Source organism: Dendrobates tinctorius, unplaced genomic scaffold (assembly GCF_039654945.1).
Source record: "Dendrobates tinctorius isolate UK_male_01 unplaced genomic scaffold, ASM3965494v1 ptg000028l, whole genome shotgun sequence".
Classification (NCBI taxonomy): domain Eukaryota; kingdom Metazoa; phylum Chordata; class Amphibia; order Anura; family Dendrobatidae; genus Dendrobates; species Dendrobates tinctorius.
In genome coordinates this window covers 3,689,552-3,709,311 of record NW_027361696.1, presented here as the reverse complement: position 1 = coordinate 3,709,311, position 19,760 = coordinate 3,689,552, and the positions used below count along the sequence as shown (strand labels likewise).

General features: G+C 57.2%; 1 protein-coding gene across 11 annotated transcripts in view; it reads left to right on the top strand.

Moving 5' to 3' along the window:
* The window catches only part of ARHGAP32 (Rho GTPase activating protein 32), a 236,089-nt gene that overhangs the window by 108,772 nt on the left and 107,557 nt on the right, over positions 1–19,760 (top strand). For 3 of the 11 annotated variants that reach the window (XM_073570006.1, XM_073570007.1, XM_073570003.1), the window contains exon 1: positions 14,470–14,821. The exons of 2 other annotated variants lie outside the window; for them this stretch is intronic. In XM_073570006.1, coding sequence (XP_073426107.1) covers positions 14,718–14,821 — 104 coding nt within the window. In that variant the 5' untranslated portion in view covers positions 14,470–14,717. Of the gene's footprint in view, positions 1–14,469; positions 14,822–19,760 lie in introns of those variants that run through there. 6 more of the 11 variants (XM_073570010.1, XM_073570011.1, XM_073570008.1 and 3 more) reach the window with 3 other exon arrangements.

The window sequence follows — 19,760 nt, the reverse complement described above, 5'->3', positions numbered from 1 at the left end:
GTGCCACCTGTGTGGTGAGTTTGGTTGCCCATTCAGCCGTTGTCCTTGCTCCTTCGCTAATGCAGTCGTGACCCCGGTGGGAGAAAGCCGTGAGGCTGATTCTGTTGGGGAAGGGACTAGCAGGGGTGAGGGAGCTGAGGGGCAAAGGAAGAAAAGCAATAAAAAGATGCCTGCCCAGCTGATGCGTCTAGACAAGCTCAGACAGGACAGGAAGCTGGGCAAGCCCCGGGCTACTGGGACGATCCCCTGTCCTGGACGCCAGTCTTGCTGCTGAGCCCCTGAGGGATGATGAGTTGGATGAGGTCAGGAGGATTTAAATGGAGGAAAGCGCCACTGCCTCCGAATCATCCCATTATGAAAGTATGGATGACGATAACAGGCAGTGGCTAGAGGACAAGCATAAGCTCGGCACCAAAAAGAAGAGAAAGAAGGGAGATAAAACATCTTCTTCATCTTCAAGGTACCTAAGGAAGGAAAAACTGACTCCCCTCTGGTTGGTCTTTCTAACCCGTTCCAAGCCCTTGAGAACATCTCTTCCTCTGAGGAGGAAGCTGAGGGTGAGGTTCCGGCTTCGGTGGGGCTTATAGGGGATGTTAAGGTCCTTGGAGGGAGGGACTGGCCCAGAGTCTGGAGACGGGGATGATAAAAAGAAAAAACACCAGGGAATGGACACCTCAATATCGTTAAAGAGGGGGGAAGGATTCTTCCTCTGAGGCATAGGATAAGGAGTGGGAAGAAGAAAGCCATCTAACTCAATCACCAGTGATGGCAGTACCCACTCCGTTGATGCTGGCATCCATTAATGTCGCCAACATAAAGTCAAATACAGCCATATTTGCGACCTTTGATTTTCTGAGCCAGGTTGAAGCTGACATTTTCGTTTTGCAAGAGACCAGGCTGTCAAACATGGCAGAGGTGTTTAAAGCTGAGGGAGTGGAGACTCAGGCCCTCCTACTGGTCTTTTGCGGCCGAGCCATACAGCGGAGTGGCGGTCCTTTTTACCGCATCGGCGGAATGCCGACGGGTTACTGAGTTAGAAATGGGGAAGTGCCTGATCTTAGATGTCCTCATGAAGGGACCAGAGCTTCGGCTCATTAACGTCTATGGTCCCCAATCTAAGTGGGACCGGAAGTGTCTCTTTATGAGAATCAAGCCCTACCTTTTTTCTTGTCAGCAGGTTGTCTTTGGAGGGGACTTCAATACTGTCACGAGGCCCCAAGATAGAGGAGGTTCCAGAGACAAGCTGACTTATGATAGCGTCGGCCTTAATAGTATAGCTAGTGAGGCTCGCCTGGTGGATATCCACATTCGGCACACCCCAGGCCACGAGGGGTTCACCTATCATAGAGGTAACTGTAGGTCCAGAATAGATAGGTTTTGTTTAAAGGCGGAATCTGTCTTTTCAGCAGTGTCTGTTGTTGAGATGGAGTTCTCCGACCACTGTTTAATTTTGTTTTCTCTGAATGTTACAGAGCCTCTCCGGATGGGAAGAGGCTCAATTTGTCTCTCTTGGAAGAAGCGGAGATAAGACAGTCCTTTGAGGAATTTCTTCAGAGCCAGGTACCCTTACTGGATCTTTGTATTAGTAAGTCAGAGTGGTGAGAGATGTTCAAGAAAAGGGTGGCGAGATTCTTCTCTCGAGCCTCAGGAGTCTGAGCAGGTACCGCCTGTATCAGGGTCTGAGGAGGAAACTCGAGCATCTTGTCTCAACTGGTGGTAGCCGTGAGATCTCCAGAGTGAAATCTTTGCTTATGAGGTGTCAGTACGATAGACACGCATCTTTGGTTTTTGAGAGGGATTACTGGAAGTACCGCTCGCCCGACCCTTACAGAAATTGCAAGATGTCAGTGAATAGTAGTTACAGGGCTGGTCGACACTATGGGGTCCCTGAGGCGATCCAGATCGGGGATCCTGGAGGTTGTCAGATCCTTCTACTCGCACCTCTTGGGGAAGAGGGATCTTGATTGGGATGAGATGTCGGCTTTCCTGGTTGAAGCCGTCCCCGAACCAGGGGTAGACCCCTCTCTTGATGTTTTGACAGAGATGATCAGGGAAAAGGAAGTTAAGTTGGTGATTGAAGGGCTTGCCCCCCAAAAATCGCTGTCCAGATGGCTTAACATCTGAATTCTATAAGATCTTAAAGGACGCTTTGGTTCCCCTCTTGACTATCTTGAGGTATTCAGTGAGTGTCTTTTCTCGGGCCCTCTGCCGAAGTCAATGAGGAGGTCTGCCCTGATCATCTTGTCAAAGGGTAAGGACTCATCTTGCATTGAGAATTGGCGTCCATGGCGCTTCTCAATGCAGACAGGCAAAGGTGTTGTTTAAACAGCTGGTTAAATTTGTACCCTGACTCTTTCGATGGCCCAGCATTGCTCTGTTCCATGCCACAGCACATTTAGTGCTGTGCTCTGTGTCTGAGAGGCAGTGGAGCAGGGTAGGGCTGGTCACTGGAATGGGTACATGTTGTCACTGGACCAGGCAAAAGCATTTGATCAGCTTAATCACAAGTACCTCTGATTTGTCCTTCTGATATATGGCCTGCCGGGGGGGACGGGGGGTTGTTGATTGGCTTAAGACATCGTACGGTGGGGCAGAGAGTTTCCTGCTTGTGAACGGTTGGATTGGCATCTCTTTTGAGGTTAGATCTGGTGTTCTCCAGGGTTGTCCCTTGAGCCCGCTGCTGTACATGTTTGCGATTGACCCACTTCTTAAGAGGGTGGACCGTTGGTCTGGATCGGGATAGACCAGGCATCACTGGATGCCACTTTGAGGGTGGTGGCATAGGCCGATGTCACTGTTTTTGTTTCCTCTCATGAGGAGGCATGGTGGCTGATGTTAGAGGTAGATCGCTACTCGGAGGCATCCGGGTCCAGGAACAACCGGAATAAGTGTAAGAGTCTCTGGCTGTGAGGAGGAGATCCTTGTTTTGATCTCCCGGACACCCTTCCAGGACCCAAAGTATCTGCAAAAGTCCTTGGCATCGAATTTGGTCAGGGGGATTACCCCAAACAAAATTGGGACAGCAGGCTAAAGATCGCCACTCAGAAGGTGAAGCAATGGAAAGGTTGGTCTTTGACCTTAAGGGAAAGGGTAAACCTGATCAAAACTAACCTGCTCCCTTTACTGATTTATCTGGGCAGTGTGTGCATCTTGCCGGAGTCTCTCTTTACCCAGGTCTACAGTTAGTTCTTCTAACTGTTATGGGGGAATAGACTGAACCTGGTCAGGAGGGTTGTTACCAACCGTACGAGGAGACGAGGGTTAGATATGGTCAACCCTGTGGTATTGCTTGTGGATACCTTCATTTAAAATCAATATTGCAAACCTCTGGAAAGAGAGGGCTCCTCCGTGGGTATTCTCCTGTAGGGGATGGTTTCAGCCTTTCTTCCAGGAATGGGAGACAGGAGGGCAAGTGAAGGATCTTCGCACACCGAATGAACATCTTCCGGCTTATGCTACCTTGGTTCTGAAGGTAATTCTCCAGTGGGGTCTGGGAATGTGGGAGATGAGGACTGCCAAGGAAACTCCTTGATAATAGGGTTCTGTTAGCCCATTTCCAGAAGTTTTTGGCGCTCATGGATTGCCTAAGTCAAGTTGGGGTTGGTTTGCATCCTTTGAATTCTATCAGGATCCCCTTGAAGTTTTGGGACTTGGCTTGACTCTGCATCCATGGGAAACTGTGTGACGGACAATGTGAAGTGTAGGAGTTCTGAGGACAGGAACTGTCCTCGGAAGCATTGTGGTACCGTGCTGGAAAGCATGGACCACTTCCTGCTTTGTTTTCCCGTCAACACAGAGGTGTACATCAGGGTGGGCGCCTCCATTGACTGGTCTCGGCTGGCCGATCTCTCCTATGCGGAATGGGCCTATGAAGCATTCGGAGACCTTGGTGGTCGGGACAGCAGCACCTTATTTCTAGTTAGTGCAGTGTTTAGATTTCACACGTAGAACGCACGGTGCTTAGTATTGACGCAACGGAAAGTCTTCCCAGTTGACAACGTGTTTAGGATCATATTCGGTGACCTGGTGAAGGTGCACTCTATGGAGTATGAGAGACTGAGCACACGTAGGACCGCTCTCCTCTGGAGTGGCTTTTCTTTTAGTGTGCCCTGGTCTGGTCATCTCCTTTCCTGGTGGTGGGCTGCGGCTGACACTGTAGATTTTTGTTTGATCGGTATACAGTGATGTAGGGCTGCAGGCACCGAACTTGGACTTTGTTTGCAGTTATTGTAGTGTTTGTTTCTGTGTATATTGTAAATGGGGATCTAGATTTGGGTGTAGGTGTTTGGTTGGGCGGTGGGAAAAGGGGGGAGGTGGGTTTATCCTGAGGGACTATGGGACACTAGGGTGTTTGAGGGAAACACTGGCACTGCCTGATCTGGCCTATGGACTGAGGCATGAGACGCAGGACCAGCTCTCAGGTCAGTGAGTGGGTTGGGTATGGTGGGCTTGAGTGTGGGGTGTTTAGTCTTGTGTGTGTGTGTGTGTGTGTATATATATATATATATATATATATATATATATACACACTCTCTACTTCAGCCCCCATGCACTGAGCTCCTCTCTGTCCTGCAGCCCCAATGCACTGAGCTCCTCTCTCTGCTGCAGCCCCCTGTGCACTGAGCTCCTCTCTCCTGCAGCCCCCGTGCACTGAGCTCCTCTCTCCTGCAACCCCCCATGCACTGAGCTCCTTTCCTGCAGCCACCTGTGCGCTGAGCTCCTCTCTCTCCTGCAGCCCCCGTGCGCTGAGCTCCTCTCTCTCCTGCAGCCCCCGTGCGCTGAGCTCCTCTCTCTCCTGCAGCCCCCGTGCGCTGAGCTCCTCTCTCTCCTGCAGCCCCCGTGCGCTGAGCTCCTCTCTCTCCTGCAGCCCCCGTGCGCTGATCTCCTCTCTCTTGCAGCCCCCATGCACTGAGCTCCTCTTTCTCCTGCAGCCCCCCATGCACTGATCTCTCTCTCCTGCAGCCCTCCATGCATTGATCTCTCTCTCCTGCAGCCCCATGCACTGAGCTCCTCTCTCTTGCAGCCCCCGTGCACTGATCTCTCTTGCAGCCCCCATGCACTGAGCTCCTCGCTCCTGCAGCCCCCCGTGCACTGAGCTCCTGTCTCCTGCAGCCCCCAATGCATTGATCTCTCTCTCCTGCAGCCCCGTGCTCTGATCTCTCTTGCAGCCCCCCATGCACTGAGCTTCTCTCTCCTGCAGACCCCCGTGCAGAGCTCCTCTCTCTCCTGCAGCCGCCCATGCATTGATCTCTCTCTCCTGCAGCCCCCCCGTGCACTGAGCTCCTCTCTCTCCTGCAGCCCCCCATGCACTGTTCTCCTCTCTCCTGCAGCCCCCCTTGCACTGATCTCCTCTCTCCTGCAGCCCCCCTTGCACTGAGCTCCTCGCTCTCCTGCAGCCCCCCATGCATTGATCTCTCTCTCCTGCAGCCCCCCATGCATTGATCTCTCTCTCCTGCAGCCCCGTGCACTGAGCTCCTCTCTTGCAGCCCCCGTGCACTGATCTCTCTCCTGCAGCCCCCCTTGCACTGAGCTCCTCTCTCTCCTGCAGCCCCCCTTGCACTGATCTCCTCTCCTGCAGCCCCCCGTGCACTGATCTCTCTCCTGCAGCCCCCCTTGCACTGAACTCTCCTGCAGCCCCCCTGTGCACTGAGCTCCTCTCTCCTGCAGCCCCTGTGCACTGATCTTCTCTATCTCTTGCAGCCCCGTGCACTGATCTCCTGCAGCCCCCCTTGCACTGATCTCTCTCTCCTGCAGCCCCCCGTGCACTGATCTCCTCTCTCCTGCAGCCCCCTTGCACTGCGCTCCTCTCTGTCCTGCAGCCCCCCTTGCACTGATCTCTCTCCTGCAGCCCCCCGTGCACTGATCTCTCTCCTGCAGCCACCCGTGCACTGATCTCTCTCCTGCAGCCACCCGTGCACTGATCTCTCTCCTGCAGCCCCCCTTGCACTGAGCTCCTCTATCTCCTGCAGCTCCCCCTTGCACTGATCTCCTCTCTCTCCTGCAGCCCCCTGTGCACTGACCTCCTCTCTTGCAGCTCCCCATGCACTGATCTCTCTCCTGCAGCCCCCCTTGCACTGATCTCCTCTCTCCTGCAGCCCCCCTTGCACTGATCTCCTCTCTCTCCTGCAGCCCCCCGTGCACTGAGCTCCTCTCTCCTGCAGCCCCCCTTGCACTGAGCTTCTCTCTCCTGCAGCCCCCCTTGCACTGAGCTCCTCTCTCTCCTGCAGCCCCCCTTGCACTGAGCTCCTCTCTCCTGCAGCCCCCATTGCACTGCGCTCCTCTCTCTCCTGCAGCCCCCCTTGCCCTGATCTCCTCTCTCCTGCAGCCCCCTTTGCCCTGATCTCCTCTATCCTGCAGCCCCCCTTGCACTGATCTCTCTCCTGCAGCCCCCCGTGCACTAATCTCTCTCCTGCAGCCCCCCTTGCACTGATCTCTCTCCTGCAGCCCCCCTTGCACTGAGCTCCTCTCTCTCCTGCAGCCCCCCTTGCACTGAGCTCCTCTCTCTCCTGCAGCCCCCCTTGCACTGATCTCCTCTCTCCTGCAGCCCCCCGTGCACTGATCTCTCTCCTGCAGCCCCCCTTGCACTGATCTCTCTCTCCTGCAGCCCCCCGTGCACTGATCTCCTCTCCTGCAGCCCCCCTTGCACTGATCTCTCTCCTGCAGCCCCCCGTGCACTGATCTCTCTCCTGCAGCCCCCCGTGCACTGATCTCTCTCCTGCAGCCCCCCGTGCACTGATCTCTCTCCTGCAGCCCCCCGTGCACTGATCTCTCTCCTGCAGCCCCCCGTGCACTGATCTCTCTCCTGCAGCCCCCCGTGCACTGATCTCTCTCCTGCAGCCCCCCGTGCACTGATCTCTCTCCTGCAGTCCCCCTTGCACTGAGCTCCTCTCTCTCCTGCAGCCCCCCCCGTGCACTGAGCTTCTCTCTCCTGCAGCCCCCGTGCACTGATCTTCTCTATCTCTTGCATCCCCGTGCACTGATCTCCTGCAGCCCCCCTTGCACTGATCTCCTCTCCTGCAGCCCCCCGTGCACTGATCTCTCCTGCAGCTCCCCTTGCACTGAGCTCCTCTCTCTCCTGCAGCTCCCCCTTGCACTGATCTCCTCTCTCCTGCAGCCCCCCGTGCACTGATCTCTCTCCTGCAGCCCCCCTTGCACTGAGCTCCTCTCTCTCCTGCAGCCCCCCTTGCACTGATCTCTCTCCTGCAGCCCCCCTTGCACTGATCTCTCTCCTGCAGCCCCCGTGCACTGAGCTCCTCTCTCCTGCAGCCCCCCTTGCACTGATCTCCTCTCTCCTGCAGCTCCCCCTTGCACTGACTCCTCTCTCTCCTGCAGCTCCCCCTTGCACTGATCTCCTCTCTCCTGCAGCCCCCCTTGCACTGATCTCTCTCCTGCAGCCCCCCTTGCACTGATCTCTCTCCTGCAGCCCCCCTTGCACTGATCTCCTCTCTCCTGCAGCCCCCCTTGCACTGCGCTCCTCTCTCCTGCAGCCCCCCTTGCACTGAGCTCCTCTCTCTCCTGCAGCCCCCCTTGCACTGAGCTCCTCTCTCCTGCAGCCCCCCTTGCACTGCGCTCCTCTCTCCTGCAGCCCCCCTTGCACTGCGCTCCTCTCTCCTGCAGCTCCCCTTGCCCTGATCTCCTCTCTCCTGCAGCCCCCCTTGCACTGATCTCTCTCCTGCAGCCCCCCGTGCACTGATCTCTCTCCTGCAGCCCCCCGTGCACTGATCTCTCTCCTGCAGCCCCCCGTGCACTGATCTTTCTCCTGCAGCCCCCGTGCACTGATCTCTCTCCTGCAGCCCCCCGTGCACTGATCTCTCTCCTGCAGCCCCCCGTGCACTGATCTCTCTCCTGCAGCCCCCCGTGCACTGATCTCTCTCCTGCAGCCCCCCTTGCACTGAGCTCCTCTCTCCTGCAGCCCCCCTTGCACTGCGCTCCTCTCTCTCCTGCAGCCCCCCTTGCACTGATCTCCTCTCTCCTGCAGCCCCCCTTGCACTGAGCTCCTCTCTCTCCTGCAGCCCCCCTTGCACTGAGCTCCTCTCTCTCCTGCAGCCCCCCTTGCACTGAGCTCCTCTCTCTCCTGCAGCCCCCCTTGCACTGAGCTCCTCTCTCTCCTGCAGCCCCCCTTGCACTGAGCTCCTCTCTCTCCTGCAGCCCCCCGTGCACTGAGCTCCTCTCTCCTGCAGCTCCCCCTTGCACTGAGCTCCTCTCTCTCCTGCAGCCCCCTGTGCACTGAGCTCCTCTCTCCTGCAGCCCCCCTTGCACTGATCTCTCTCCTGCAGCCCCCTTGCACTGCGCTCCTCTCTCCTGCAGCCCCCCTTGCACTGATCTCTCTCCTCCAGCCCCCTGTGCACTGATCTCTCTCCTGCAGCCCCCCGTGCACTGATCTCTCTCCTGCAGTCCCCCTTGCACTGAGCTCCTCTCTCCTGCAGCCCCCCTTGCACTGCGCTCCTCTCTCCTGCAGCCCCCCTTGCCCTGATCTCCTCTCCTGCAGCCCCCCTTGCACTGATCTCTCTCCTGCAGCCCCCCGTGCACTGATCTCTCTCCTGCAGCCCCCCGTGCACTGATCTCTCTCCTGCAGCCCCCCGTGCACTGATCTCTCTCCTGCAGCCCCCCGTGCACTGATCTCTCTCCTGCAGCCCCCCTTGCACTGATCTCTCTCCTGCAGCCCCCCGTGCACTGATCTCTCTCCTGCAGCCCCCTGTGCACTGATCTCTCTCCTGCAGCCCCCCTTGCACTGAGCTCCTCTCTCCTGCAGCCCCCCTTGCACTGCGCTCCTCTCTCTCCTGCAGCCCCCCTTGCACTGATCTCCTCTCCCCTGCAGCCCCCCTTGCACTGAGCTCCTCTCTCTCCTGCAGCCCCCCTTGCACTGAGCTCCTCTCTCCTGCAGCTCCCCCTTGCACTGAGCTCCTCTCTCCTGCAGCCCCCCTTGCACTGATCTCTCTCCTGCAGCCCCCTTGCACTGCGCTCCTCTCTCCTGCAGCCCCCCTTGCACTGATCTCTCTCCTGCAGCCCCCTGTGCACGGATCTCTCCTGCAGCCCCCCTTGCACTGAGCTACTCTCTCTCCTGCAGCTCCCCCTTGCACTGATCTCCTATCTCTCCTGCAGCCCCCCGTGCACTGATCTCCTCCCTCTCTTGCAGCTCCCCATGCACTGATCTCTCTCCTGCAGCCCCCCTTGCACTGATCTCCTCTCTCCTGCAGCCCCCCTTGCACTGAGCTCCTCTCTCTCCTGCAGCCCCCCTTGCACTGAGCTCTCCTCTCTCCTGCAGTCCCCCTTGCACTGAGCTCCTCTCTCCTGCAGCCCCCCTTGCACTGAGCTCCTCTCTCTCCTGCAGCCCCCCTTGCACTGCGCTCCTCTCCTGCAGCCCCCTTACACTGATCTCTCTCCTGCAGCCCCCCTTGCACTGATCTCTCTCCTGCAGCCCCCGTGCACTGATCTCTCTCCTGCAGCCCCCTGTGCACTGATCTCTCTCCTGCAGCCCCCTTGCACTGAGCTCCTCTCTCCTGCAGCTCCCCCTTGCACTGATCTCCTCTCTCCTGCAGCCCCCCTTGCACTGATCTCTCTCCTGCAGCCCCCCTGCACTGATCTCTCTCCTGCAGCCCCCGTGTACTGATCTCTCTCCTGCAACCCCCCGTGCACTGATCTCTCTCCTGCAACCCCCCGTGCACTGAGCTCCTCTCTCCTGCAGCCCCCCTTGCACTGAGCTCCTCTCTCCTGCAGCCCCCCTTGCACTGAGCTCCTCTCTTCTGCAGCCCCCCTTGCACTGAGCTCCTCTCTCTCCTGCAGCCCCCCTTGCACTGAGCTCCTCTCTCCTGCAGCCCCCCTTGCACTGCACTCCTCTCTCTCCTGCAGCCCCCCTTGCACTGATCTCCTCTCTCCTGCAGCCCCCCTTGCACTGATCTCTCTCCTGCAGCCCCCGTGCACTGATCTCTCTCCTGCAGCCCCCGTGCACTGATCTCTCTCCTGCAGCCCCCCGTGCACTGATCTCTCTCCTGCAGCCCCCCGTGCTCTGATCTCTCTCCTGCAGCCACCCTTGCACTGAGCTACTCTCTCTCCTGCAGCTCCCCCTTGCACTGATCTCCTCTCTCTCCTGCAGCCCCCCGTGCACTGATCTCCTCTCTCCTGCAGCCCCCCCGTGCACTTTTCTCTCTCCTGCCTCCCCCCTTGCACTGATCTCTCTCCTGCAGCCGCCCCTGTGCACTGAGCTCCTCTCTCTTGCAGCCCCCGTGCACTGATCTTCTCTCCTGCAGCCCCCTGTGCACTGATCTCTCTCCTGCAGCCCCCCTTGCACTGAGCTCCTCTCTCTCCTGCAGCCCCCCTTGCACTGCGCTCCTCTCTCTCCTGCAGCCCCCCTTGCACTGATCTCCTCTCTCCTGCAGCCCCCCTTGCACTGATCTCTCTCCTGCAGCCCCCTGTGCACTGATCTCTCTCCTGCAGCCCCCCTTGCACTGAGCTCCTCTCTCTCCTGCAGCTCCCCCTTGCAGATATCCTCTCTCTTGCAGCTCCCCTTGCACTGAGCTCCTCTCTCTCCTGCAGCCCCCCTTGCAATGAGCTCCTCTCCTGCAGCCCCCCTTGCACTGAGCTCCTCTCTCCTGCAGCCCCCCTTGCACTGAGCTCCTCTCTCCTGCAGCCCCCCTTGCACTGCGCTCCTCTCTCCTGCAGCCCCCCTTGCCCTGATCTCCTCTCTCCTGCAGCCCCCCTTGCCCTGATCTCCTCTCTCCTGCAGCCCCCCTTGCACTGATCTCTCTCCTGCAGCCCCCTGTGCACTGATCTCTCTCCTGTAGCCCCCCTTGCACTGAGCTCCTCTCTCCTGCAGCCCCCCTTGCACTGCGCTCCTCTCTCCTGCAGCCCCCCTTGCACTGATCTCCTCTCTCCTGCAGCCCCCCTTGCACTGAGCTCCTCTCTCTCCTGCAGCCCCCTTGCACTGAGCTCCTCTCTCTCCTGCAACCCCCTTGCACTGAGCTCCTCTCTCCTGCAGCCGTGCACTGAGCTCCTCTCTCCTGCAGCCCCCCCTTGTACTGAGCTCCTCTCTCCTGCAGCCCCCTGTGCACTGAGCTCCTCTCTCCTGCAGCCCCCCTTGCACTGATCTCTCTCCTGCAGCCCCCCGTGCACTGATCTCTCTCCTGCAGCCCCCCGTGCTCTGATCTCTCTCCTGCAGCCCCCCTTGCACTGATCTCCTCTCTCCTGCAGCCCCCCTTGCACTGATCTCTCTCCTGCAGCCCCCGTGCACTGATCTCTCTCCTGCAGCCCCCGTGCACTGATCTCTCTCCTGCAGCCCCCCGTGCACTGATCTCTCTCCTGCAGCCCCCCGTGCTCTGATCTCTCTCCTGCAGCCACCCTTGCACTGAGCTACTCTCTCTCCTGCAGCTCCCCCTTGCACTGATCTCCTCTCTCTCCTGCAGCCCCCCGTGCACTGATCTCCTCTCTCCTGCAGCCCCCCCGTGCACTGAGCTCCTCTCTCTCCTGCCTCCCCCCTTGCACTGATCTCTCTCCTGCAGCCGCCCCTGTGCACTGAGCTCCTCTCTCTTGCAGCCCCCGTGCACTGATCTTCTCTCCTGCAGCCCCCTGTGCACTGATCTCTCTCCTGCAGCCCCCCTTGCACTGAGCTCCTCTCTCTCCTGCAGCCCCCCTTGCACTGCGCTCCTCTCTCTCCTGCAGCCCCCCTTGCACTGATCTCCTCTCTCCTGCAGCCCCCCTTGCACTGATCTCTCTCCTGCAGCCCCCTGTGCACTGATCTCTCTCCTGCAGCCCCCCTTGCACTGAGCTCCTCTCTCTCCTGCAGCTCCCCCTTGCAGATATCCTCTCTCTTGCAGCTCCCCTTGCACTGAGCTCCTCTCTCTCCTGCAGCCCCCCTTGCAATGAGCTCCTCTCCTGCAGCCCCCCTTGCACTGAGCTCCTCTCTCCTGCAGCCCCCCTTGCACTGCGCTCCTCTCTCCTGCAGCCCCCCCTTGCCCTGATCTCCTCTCTCCTGCAGCCCCCCTTGCCCTGATCTCCTCTCTCCTGCAGCCCCCCTTGCACTGATCTCTCTCCTGCATCCCCCTGTGCACTGATCTCTCTCCTGTAGCCCCCCTTGCACTGAGCTCCTCTCTCCTGCAGCCCCCCTTGCACTGCGCTCCTCTCTCCTGCAGCGCCCCTTGCACTGATCTCCTCTCTCCTGCAGCCCCCCTTGCACTGAGCTCCTCTCTCTCCTGCAGCCCCCTTGCACTGAGCTCCTCTCTCTCCTGCAACCCCCTTGCACTGAGCTCCTCTCTCCTGCAGCCGTGCACTGAGCTCCTCTCTCCTGCAGCCCCCCCTTGTACTGAGCTCCTCTCTCTCCTGCAGCCCCCTGTGCACTGAGCTCCTCTCTCCTGCAGCCCCCTGTGCACTGATCTCTCTCCTGCAGCCCCCAGTGCACTGATCTCTCTCCTGCAGCCCCCCTTGCACTGAGCTCCTCTCTCCTGCAGCTCCCCCTTGAACTGATCTCCTATCTCTCCTGCAGCCCCCCGTGCACTGATCTCCTCTCTCTCTTGCAGCTCCCCATGCACTGATCTCTCTCCTGCAGCCCCCCTTGCACTGATCTCCTCTCTCCTGCAGCCCCCCTTGCACTGAGCTCCTCTCTCTCCTGCAGCCCCCCTTGCACTGAGCTCTTCTCTCTCCTGCAGCCCCCCTTGCACTGAGCTCTTCTCTCTCCTGCAGCCCCCCTTGCACTGAGCTCTTCTCTCTCCTGCAGCCCCCCTTGCACTGAGCTCCTCTCTCCTGCAGCCCCCCTTGCACTGAGCTCCTCTCTCCTGCAGCCCCCCTTGCACTGCGCTCCTCTCTCTCCTGCAGCCCCCCTTGCACTGATCTCCTCTCTCCTGCATCCCCCCTTGCACTGATCTCTCTCCTGCAGCCCCCGTGCACTGATCTCTCTCCTGCAGTCCCCTGTGCACTGATCTCCTGCAGCCCCCCTTGCACTGAGCCTCTCTCCTGCAGCTCCCCCTTGCACTGATCTCCTCTCTCCTGCAGCCCCCCTTGCACTGATCTCCTCTCTCCTGCAGCCCCCCTTGCACTGATCTCTCTCCTGCAGCCCCCCTTGCACTGAGCTCCTCTCTCTCCTGCAGCCCCCCTTGCACTGATCTCTTTCCTGTAGCCCCCCTTGCACTGAGCTCCTCTCTCCTGCAGCCCCCCTTGCACTGCGCTCCTCTCTCCTGCAGCCCCCCTTGCACTGCGCTCCTCTCTCCTGCAGCCCCCCTTGCACTGCGCTCCTCTCTCCTGCAGCCCCCCTTGCACTAAGCTCCTCTCTCTCCTGCAGCCCCCGTGCACTGAGCTCCTCTCTCCTGCAGCCCCCCTTGCACTGATCTCTCTCCTGCAGCCCCCCTTGCACTGATCTCTCTCCTGCAGCCCCCCGTGCACTGATCTCTCTCCTGTAGCCCCCCGTGCACTGATCTCTCTCCTGCAGCCCCCCTTGCACTGATCTCTCTCCTGCAGCCCCCCTTGCACTGAGCTCTCTCCTGCAGCCCCCCTTGCACTGAGCTCCTCTCTCCTGCAGCCCCCCTTGCACTGATCTCTCTCCTGCAGCCCCCCGTGCACTGATCTCTCTCCTGCAGCCCCCCGTGCACTGATCTCTCTCCTGCAGCCCCCCTTGCATTGAGCTCCTCTCTCCTGCAGCCCCCTTGCACTGCAGCCCCCCGTGCACTGATCTCTCTCCTGCATCCCCCCTTGCACTGATCTCTCTCCTGCAGCCCCCCGTGCACTGATCTCTCTCCTGCAGCCCCCCGTGCACTGATCTCTCTCCTGCAGCCCCCCGTGCACTGATCTCTCTCCTGCAGCCCCCCGTGCACTGATCTCTCTCCTGCAGCCCCCCGTGCACTGATCTCTCTCCTGCAGCCCCCCTTGCACTGAGCTCCTCTCTCCTGCAGCCCCCCTTGCACTGATCTCTCTCCTGCAGCCCCCCTTGCACTGATCTCTCTCCTGCAGCCCCCCGTGCACTGATCTCTCTCCTGCAGCCCCCCGTGCACTGATCTCTCTCCTGCAGCCCCCCTTGCATTGAGCTCCTCTCTCCTGCAGCCCCCTTGCACTGCAGCCCCCCGTGCACTGATCTCTCTCCTGCAGCCCCCCGTGCACTGATCTCTCTCCTGCAGCCCCCCGTGCACTGATCTCTCTCCTGCAGCCCCCCGTGCACTGATCTCTCTCCTGCATCCCCCCTTGCACTGATCTCTCTCCTGCAGCCCCCCGTGCACTGATCTCTCTCCTGCAGCCCCCCTTGCACTGATCTCTCTCCTGCAGCCCCCCGTGCACTGATCTCTCTCCTGCAGCCCCCCGTGCACTGATCTCTCTCCTGCAGCCCCCCGTGCACTGATCTCTCTCCTGCAGCCCCCCGTGCACTGATCTCTCTCCTGCAGCCCCCCGTGCACTGATCTCTCTCCTGCAGCCCCCCGTGCACTGATCTCTCTCCTGCAGCCCCCTGTTCTCCCGGCGGGAGGGGTTATGCAGGGAGCAGCCTGTGCCTGCCTGGGCTTGCAGCGTTGTGGGCAGGTATGTGACGGAGGGGCAGAGCCAGAAAGCGCAGGATCCCGCTCGGCCGCCGCCGTGTCTGTGCTGCCCGGTCTGGACGCGTGGTGCTCGGTGTGTAGCTGGAGAAGTCGGTGCCCCGGACTCTGGCCTTCTCCGCAAGCAGCAGCTGAGCGCCCCCGCACCTGACCCTGGATGCCCGGCAGACGGCAGCGCAGCATGAGCGGCCCCGGGGGATAGTGCCCGGCAGCATGGAGGGAGGGACCGCAGCCTTCCTGGCGCTCCCCGCTCTGCAGGCGGCCCCGTCCTCGGTGGGCAGGATGGCATCAGGCGAGGACCTGCAGGAGCTGGAGAGGTGAGTGCTGGAGGCGGCACATGGGCACAGCCGGGCATTGTGTGCCGGCACTTGGACGTCCACATCACATTGCGGCGGCCGAAGACGTGCGCAGCCCCCCGAGTCATAGGGGTCTGCACCTGACGTGTGACACCGCGATCTCTGCAGGGAACCTGAGCCGCCCTGGACTTACCGGCCCCGAGTGTGATAGTGACTGGACCAGTGTCATGATGGACGGAGGGGGCAGTATGGGGGTCAGACATGGGTGTAATGGGGGCTGGGGGGAAGTTTGGAGATCAGACATGGATGTAATGATGATCAGGGGCAGTATGAGGATCAGACATGGCTGTATTGATGGTTAGGGTAGGTATGGGGGTCATTCATGGCAGTAATGATGGTCAGGGGGCAGTATAGGGATCAGACATGGCTGTATTGATGGTTAGGGTAGGTATGGGGGTCATTCATGGCTGTAATGATGGTCAGGGGGCAGTATAGGGATCAGACATGGCTGTATTGATGGTTAGGGTAGGTATGGGGGTCATTCATGGCTGTAATGATGGTCAGGGGGCAGTATAGGGATCAGACATGGCTGTATTGATGGTTAGGGTAGGTATGGGGGTCATTCATGGCTGTAATGATGGTCAGGGGGCAGTATAGGGATCAGACATGGCTGTATTGATGGTTAGGGTAGGTATGGGGGTCATTCATGGCTGTAATGATGGTCAGGGGTTAGTGTGGGGATCAGACATGGCTGTATTGATGGTTAGGGTAGGTATGGGAGTCATTCATGGCTGTAATGATGGTCAGGGGGCAGTATAGGGATCAGACATGGGTGTAATGATGGTCAGAGGCAGAGTTGGGTCAGATATGGCTGTAATGATGGTCAGGGAGCAGAATGAGGGTTAGACATGAGTATAATGATGGTCAGGGACAGTATGGGGGTCAGATATGGGTGTGATGATAAACGGGGCTGTATGGGGGTCATACTTGAGCTTAATGATGGTCAGGGGGAAGTGTGGGGGTCAGACATGAGTTTAATGATGGTCCGGGGCAGTATGGGGGGTCAGATATGGGTGTGATGATAAACGGGGCTCTATGGGGGTCATACTTGAGCTTAATGATGGTCAGGGGGAAGTATGGGGGTCAGACATGAGTGTATTTGGTCTGGGGCAGTATGGGGGTCTGACCTGTTTGGCCTGTGCAGTCAGTTCTGATTTTTCTGTTTTCTGAGGATAGTGAGGCCGAGCTCTGCACATCCCAGTAACTGCAGGACGTCACCATTTATTGGTTTGGGCATTTCTGTACCCTGTGATATGGGGTGAGGGCGGTATGTGGCCCCGTACACCACGGTACAGAGCGCTAGTGAGCTCCTTCGCTGTGCCAGTCCTCCTGGTAGTGCCATTCACAATTGGGTCTGGTAATTCATCAGTGTGGCCCCCCTCAAACAGGAGCGACTATTTGTAAGGTAAATGGGACCCTTTTTTCTTCCGTGCCCGCTCATACCATCTGTGTGGGGTGTCGGCCCTTGGCGTTTTCTGTCTCCGTGTGGCCACAGAGTCATTCATTGTGACTAATAGATGATGAGTCTGTAATTAGTGATTTCTTGTAAGAATGGCGGCAGCATGTCAGCACATGAGATGGGAGCGCTGATCGTCTGAGTACAGGAGCTGCCAGCACTGAGGATCCCGCTGTGTCCGGACCCCCCGGGTATCTCTGACCCCCTGGTGTGTGATATCGGAGCAGATGAGAGGCCTGTGGATAGTCGGCTGTGTCACTGCCAGCAGGGTGGCATGTCATAGTTATGACTGTTCTGACTATTTCGGCTTTTGCCTCACCCTGAGGTTGGTCGGGGGGGGGGGGATCCTGCCCTGCCCTCTGCACATAGTGGGCTTGGATCTTTGTTAGGAAAGTGACTAAATTGTGTGCGAGTTTCCTCACTTTCCTCCGGGGTGGAGCATTTGTCTGTGCGCAGTGACTTTCCGAATTATCTAAGCCCCTCTGCAGCGCCCTCCCAGTACAGATGCCCCCTGCCAGTCTCTGGACGTACCCTCAGGTCATGGGGTACCGGGAGATTTATAGGGTTATTCTCACATACTGTTACATTTTATCTCTTATTAAATAACTGCTCTGTTCTCAATTATGGAAAGTTTATTGTTTCCTAGGTTACTGGCCACTTCAGTCTCAGTGGCGACTTGTCTCCTAGGCAAGAGGCGCAAGCGCTTACAAACTCTTTGTTATAGAGCTTGGACGTGCTTCTCTGAAGTCTCAACCAGCCTGGGTGTCCCTGCAATATTGCACAGAGCTGCATGGGAGCGTGCAGAGTTAAGACCATCTGTGCAGCCGCCATCAGGAAGGCTCACTGCTCCCCCGCAGGCAGGATGATGTAGTGTGATCCTGAAGATCTCTGCTGATGACCAGCTCAATCCTTGTCCTGATATTCACTTCCCCCTGCGGCAACGTTCTAGTGAAGTCACTGCTGCTGATGTTGTGTCACGTGACCGCTGCAGCCAATCGGTGGCACATCTCATCAATATTCCATCAGAGTGGGCTCTGATTGACTTTTGCTTGTGCAAAAGGGGCTCTCATCCTGGCAGTCGCGAGACCGCCAGCAAGAAGCTTGTTATTGTGAGTGCCTGCCATGTCATACCCATGAAATCAGCCGTTTGCTGCACTGAGACTGCACGCGGCTCCGCAGCTTCATCAGTATCTTCCTTCCTAGCGGGTGGCAGGCGCGTGTTACTGTGCGGACGGTGATGGATTTGTGACGCCGCCCTGCAGCACAGACATTCTGTGTATATGGAAGCGTGTGACATGGTTGCCCAGGTACTGGGCTGCAGGGTCTGTGTCCATGGCTCCGTCCTCCTGGTACACTGGGACCCTCCGGTGGTCCGGACGCTGGCAGGGTGCCGCAGCAGAGTATTGGCGTTCTGGACGTTATCCGGGTCTGCCGGTTTCTCGATGAGGCTTGTTGTAAGTGAGCTGCCATGTCACAGAGCCCCATGCCCGCCTCGCCAGCGTCTGTGCCCTCTTCTGCTGCTTCGTACTGGTGCATTGCAGCGCGGCCTGTGTAGCTGGAGAGGCCCGTAGAGCAGCTGTGCCGTGCGGCACATAACGGCCTCATCCAGCTGCTGCTCTCCAGATCTGCTGTCGCCTAGAATGCAGCGGCCAACAATGGGGCCTTGTTCACACACAATGTGGAAGGAATGTGAGGAGGAGATGCAGGAATCTGTACAAAAGCCATTCAGGGAGGAGAACAAAGGTGGCTCCATGCTCCCTGCTGGCGGCTCCTCCGTCCTCATGAATGAAAACCACGTTGTGATCATTTGTTTATGTGGATCCATGAGCCTGTGTATGAGAGTCACACTGCGGGGAGGTACGAGGCACCTGCAGCCTCCATCCTCTGAGGGGGTCACCTGGCAAACACAACATGTCATTATTTGCTGCTTTCGTTTTGCACCAATCGGATTCCTCCCTTCATTCATAAAAGGTCTTGTAAAGAACACAAAAAGCTTCCTGATTGGCTGCCGACATAATGCTTGCTTTACCTCGCGTCGGTTTCACCTGTAGTTTTTGGGATTTGTGGTCTCTAAAAAGAAACAAATTCTGACATTATGGAGCTTGTGCTGCCGAATAAGCCGGAACCCAGACGTCGCACCCGACTGAAGCACCGACTGCCTGCAAAACGCGTCTTTTCCACACTCATTGGTAAAGGCTTTAGCTAGAAATGATTTTTCAGCTCCATCCATTTTTCGCTTATACAAGTGTCAGCTGCATGAAACACAGTCTGCTCGAACTGCAGTCACAAGTCTGGAGGCTTCAGTGCTGAAATCTCCCACATTCCTTACTTTTTCAATTTCTAAATCAAAAGTGACTCACATTACAGGAGCAAAGTTGTTTGGGGTTTATGTTAACAATTTTTTGGCATTTTAATTACAACCAGCAGAATAGTGAGCGCAGCTGTGGGGTATAATACAGGAGGTAACGCAGGACCAGTAATGTGATTTACAGCTGTGCTCAAAAGTTTACATACCCCAGCAGAATTTTTGCTTCTTGGCCTTTTTTTCAGAGAATATGAATGATAACACCATTTATTGTCAAACTACTGTGTTTTCTCTTTTTAAATCATAATGACAATCCAAAACATCCAAATGACCCTGATCAAAAGTTTTACATACCCATTTTCTTAATACCGTGTATTGCCCCCTCTAACATCAATGACAGCTTGAAGTCTTTTGTGGTAGTTGTGGATGAGGTTCTTTGTTTTCTCAGATGGTAAAGCTGCCCACTCTTCTCGGCAAAAAGCCTCCAGTTCCTGTAAATTCCTGGGCTGTCTAGCATGAACTGCGCTCTTGAGAGCTCCCAAGAGTGGCTCAATGATATTGAGGTCAGGAGACTGAGATAGCCACCCCAGAACCTTCACTTTGTTCTGCTGTAGCCAATGACAGGCTGAATTGGCCTTGTATATTGGATCGTTCTCATGTTGGAATGTCCAAGTACATCCCATGTGCTGCTTCCAGGCTGATGATTGCAAATTTGCCTCCAGTATTTGCTGATAATGTGCTGCATTTATCTTTTCTTCAAGTTTGACCAAGTTTCCTGTGCTTTTGTAGCTCACAGATCCCCAAAACATCAGCGATCCACCTCCGTGCTTTACAGTAGGAATGGTGTTCCTTTCATCATAGATCTTGTTGACCTCTCTCCAAATGTAATGTTTATGGTTGTTGCAAAAAGTTCAATTTTGGTCTCATCACTCCAAATTACCTTGTTCAGAAGTTTTGAGGCTTGTCTCTGTGCTGTTTTGCATATTGTAGGCAAGATACTTTGTGGCATTTGCGCAGTAATGGCTTTCTTCTGGCCACTCGACCATGCAGCTCATTTTTCTTCAAGTGCCTCCTTATTGTGCATCTTGAAACAGCCACAACGCTAGTTTTCAGATAGTCCAGTATTTCAGCTGATGGTA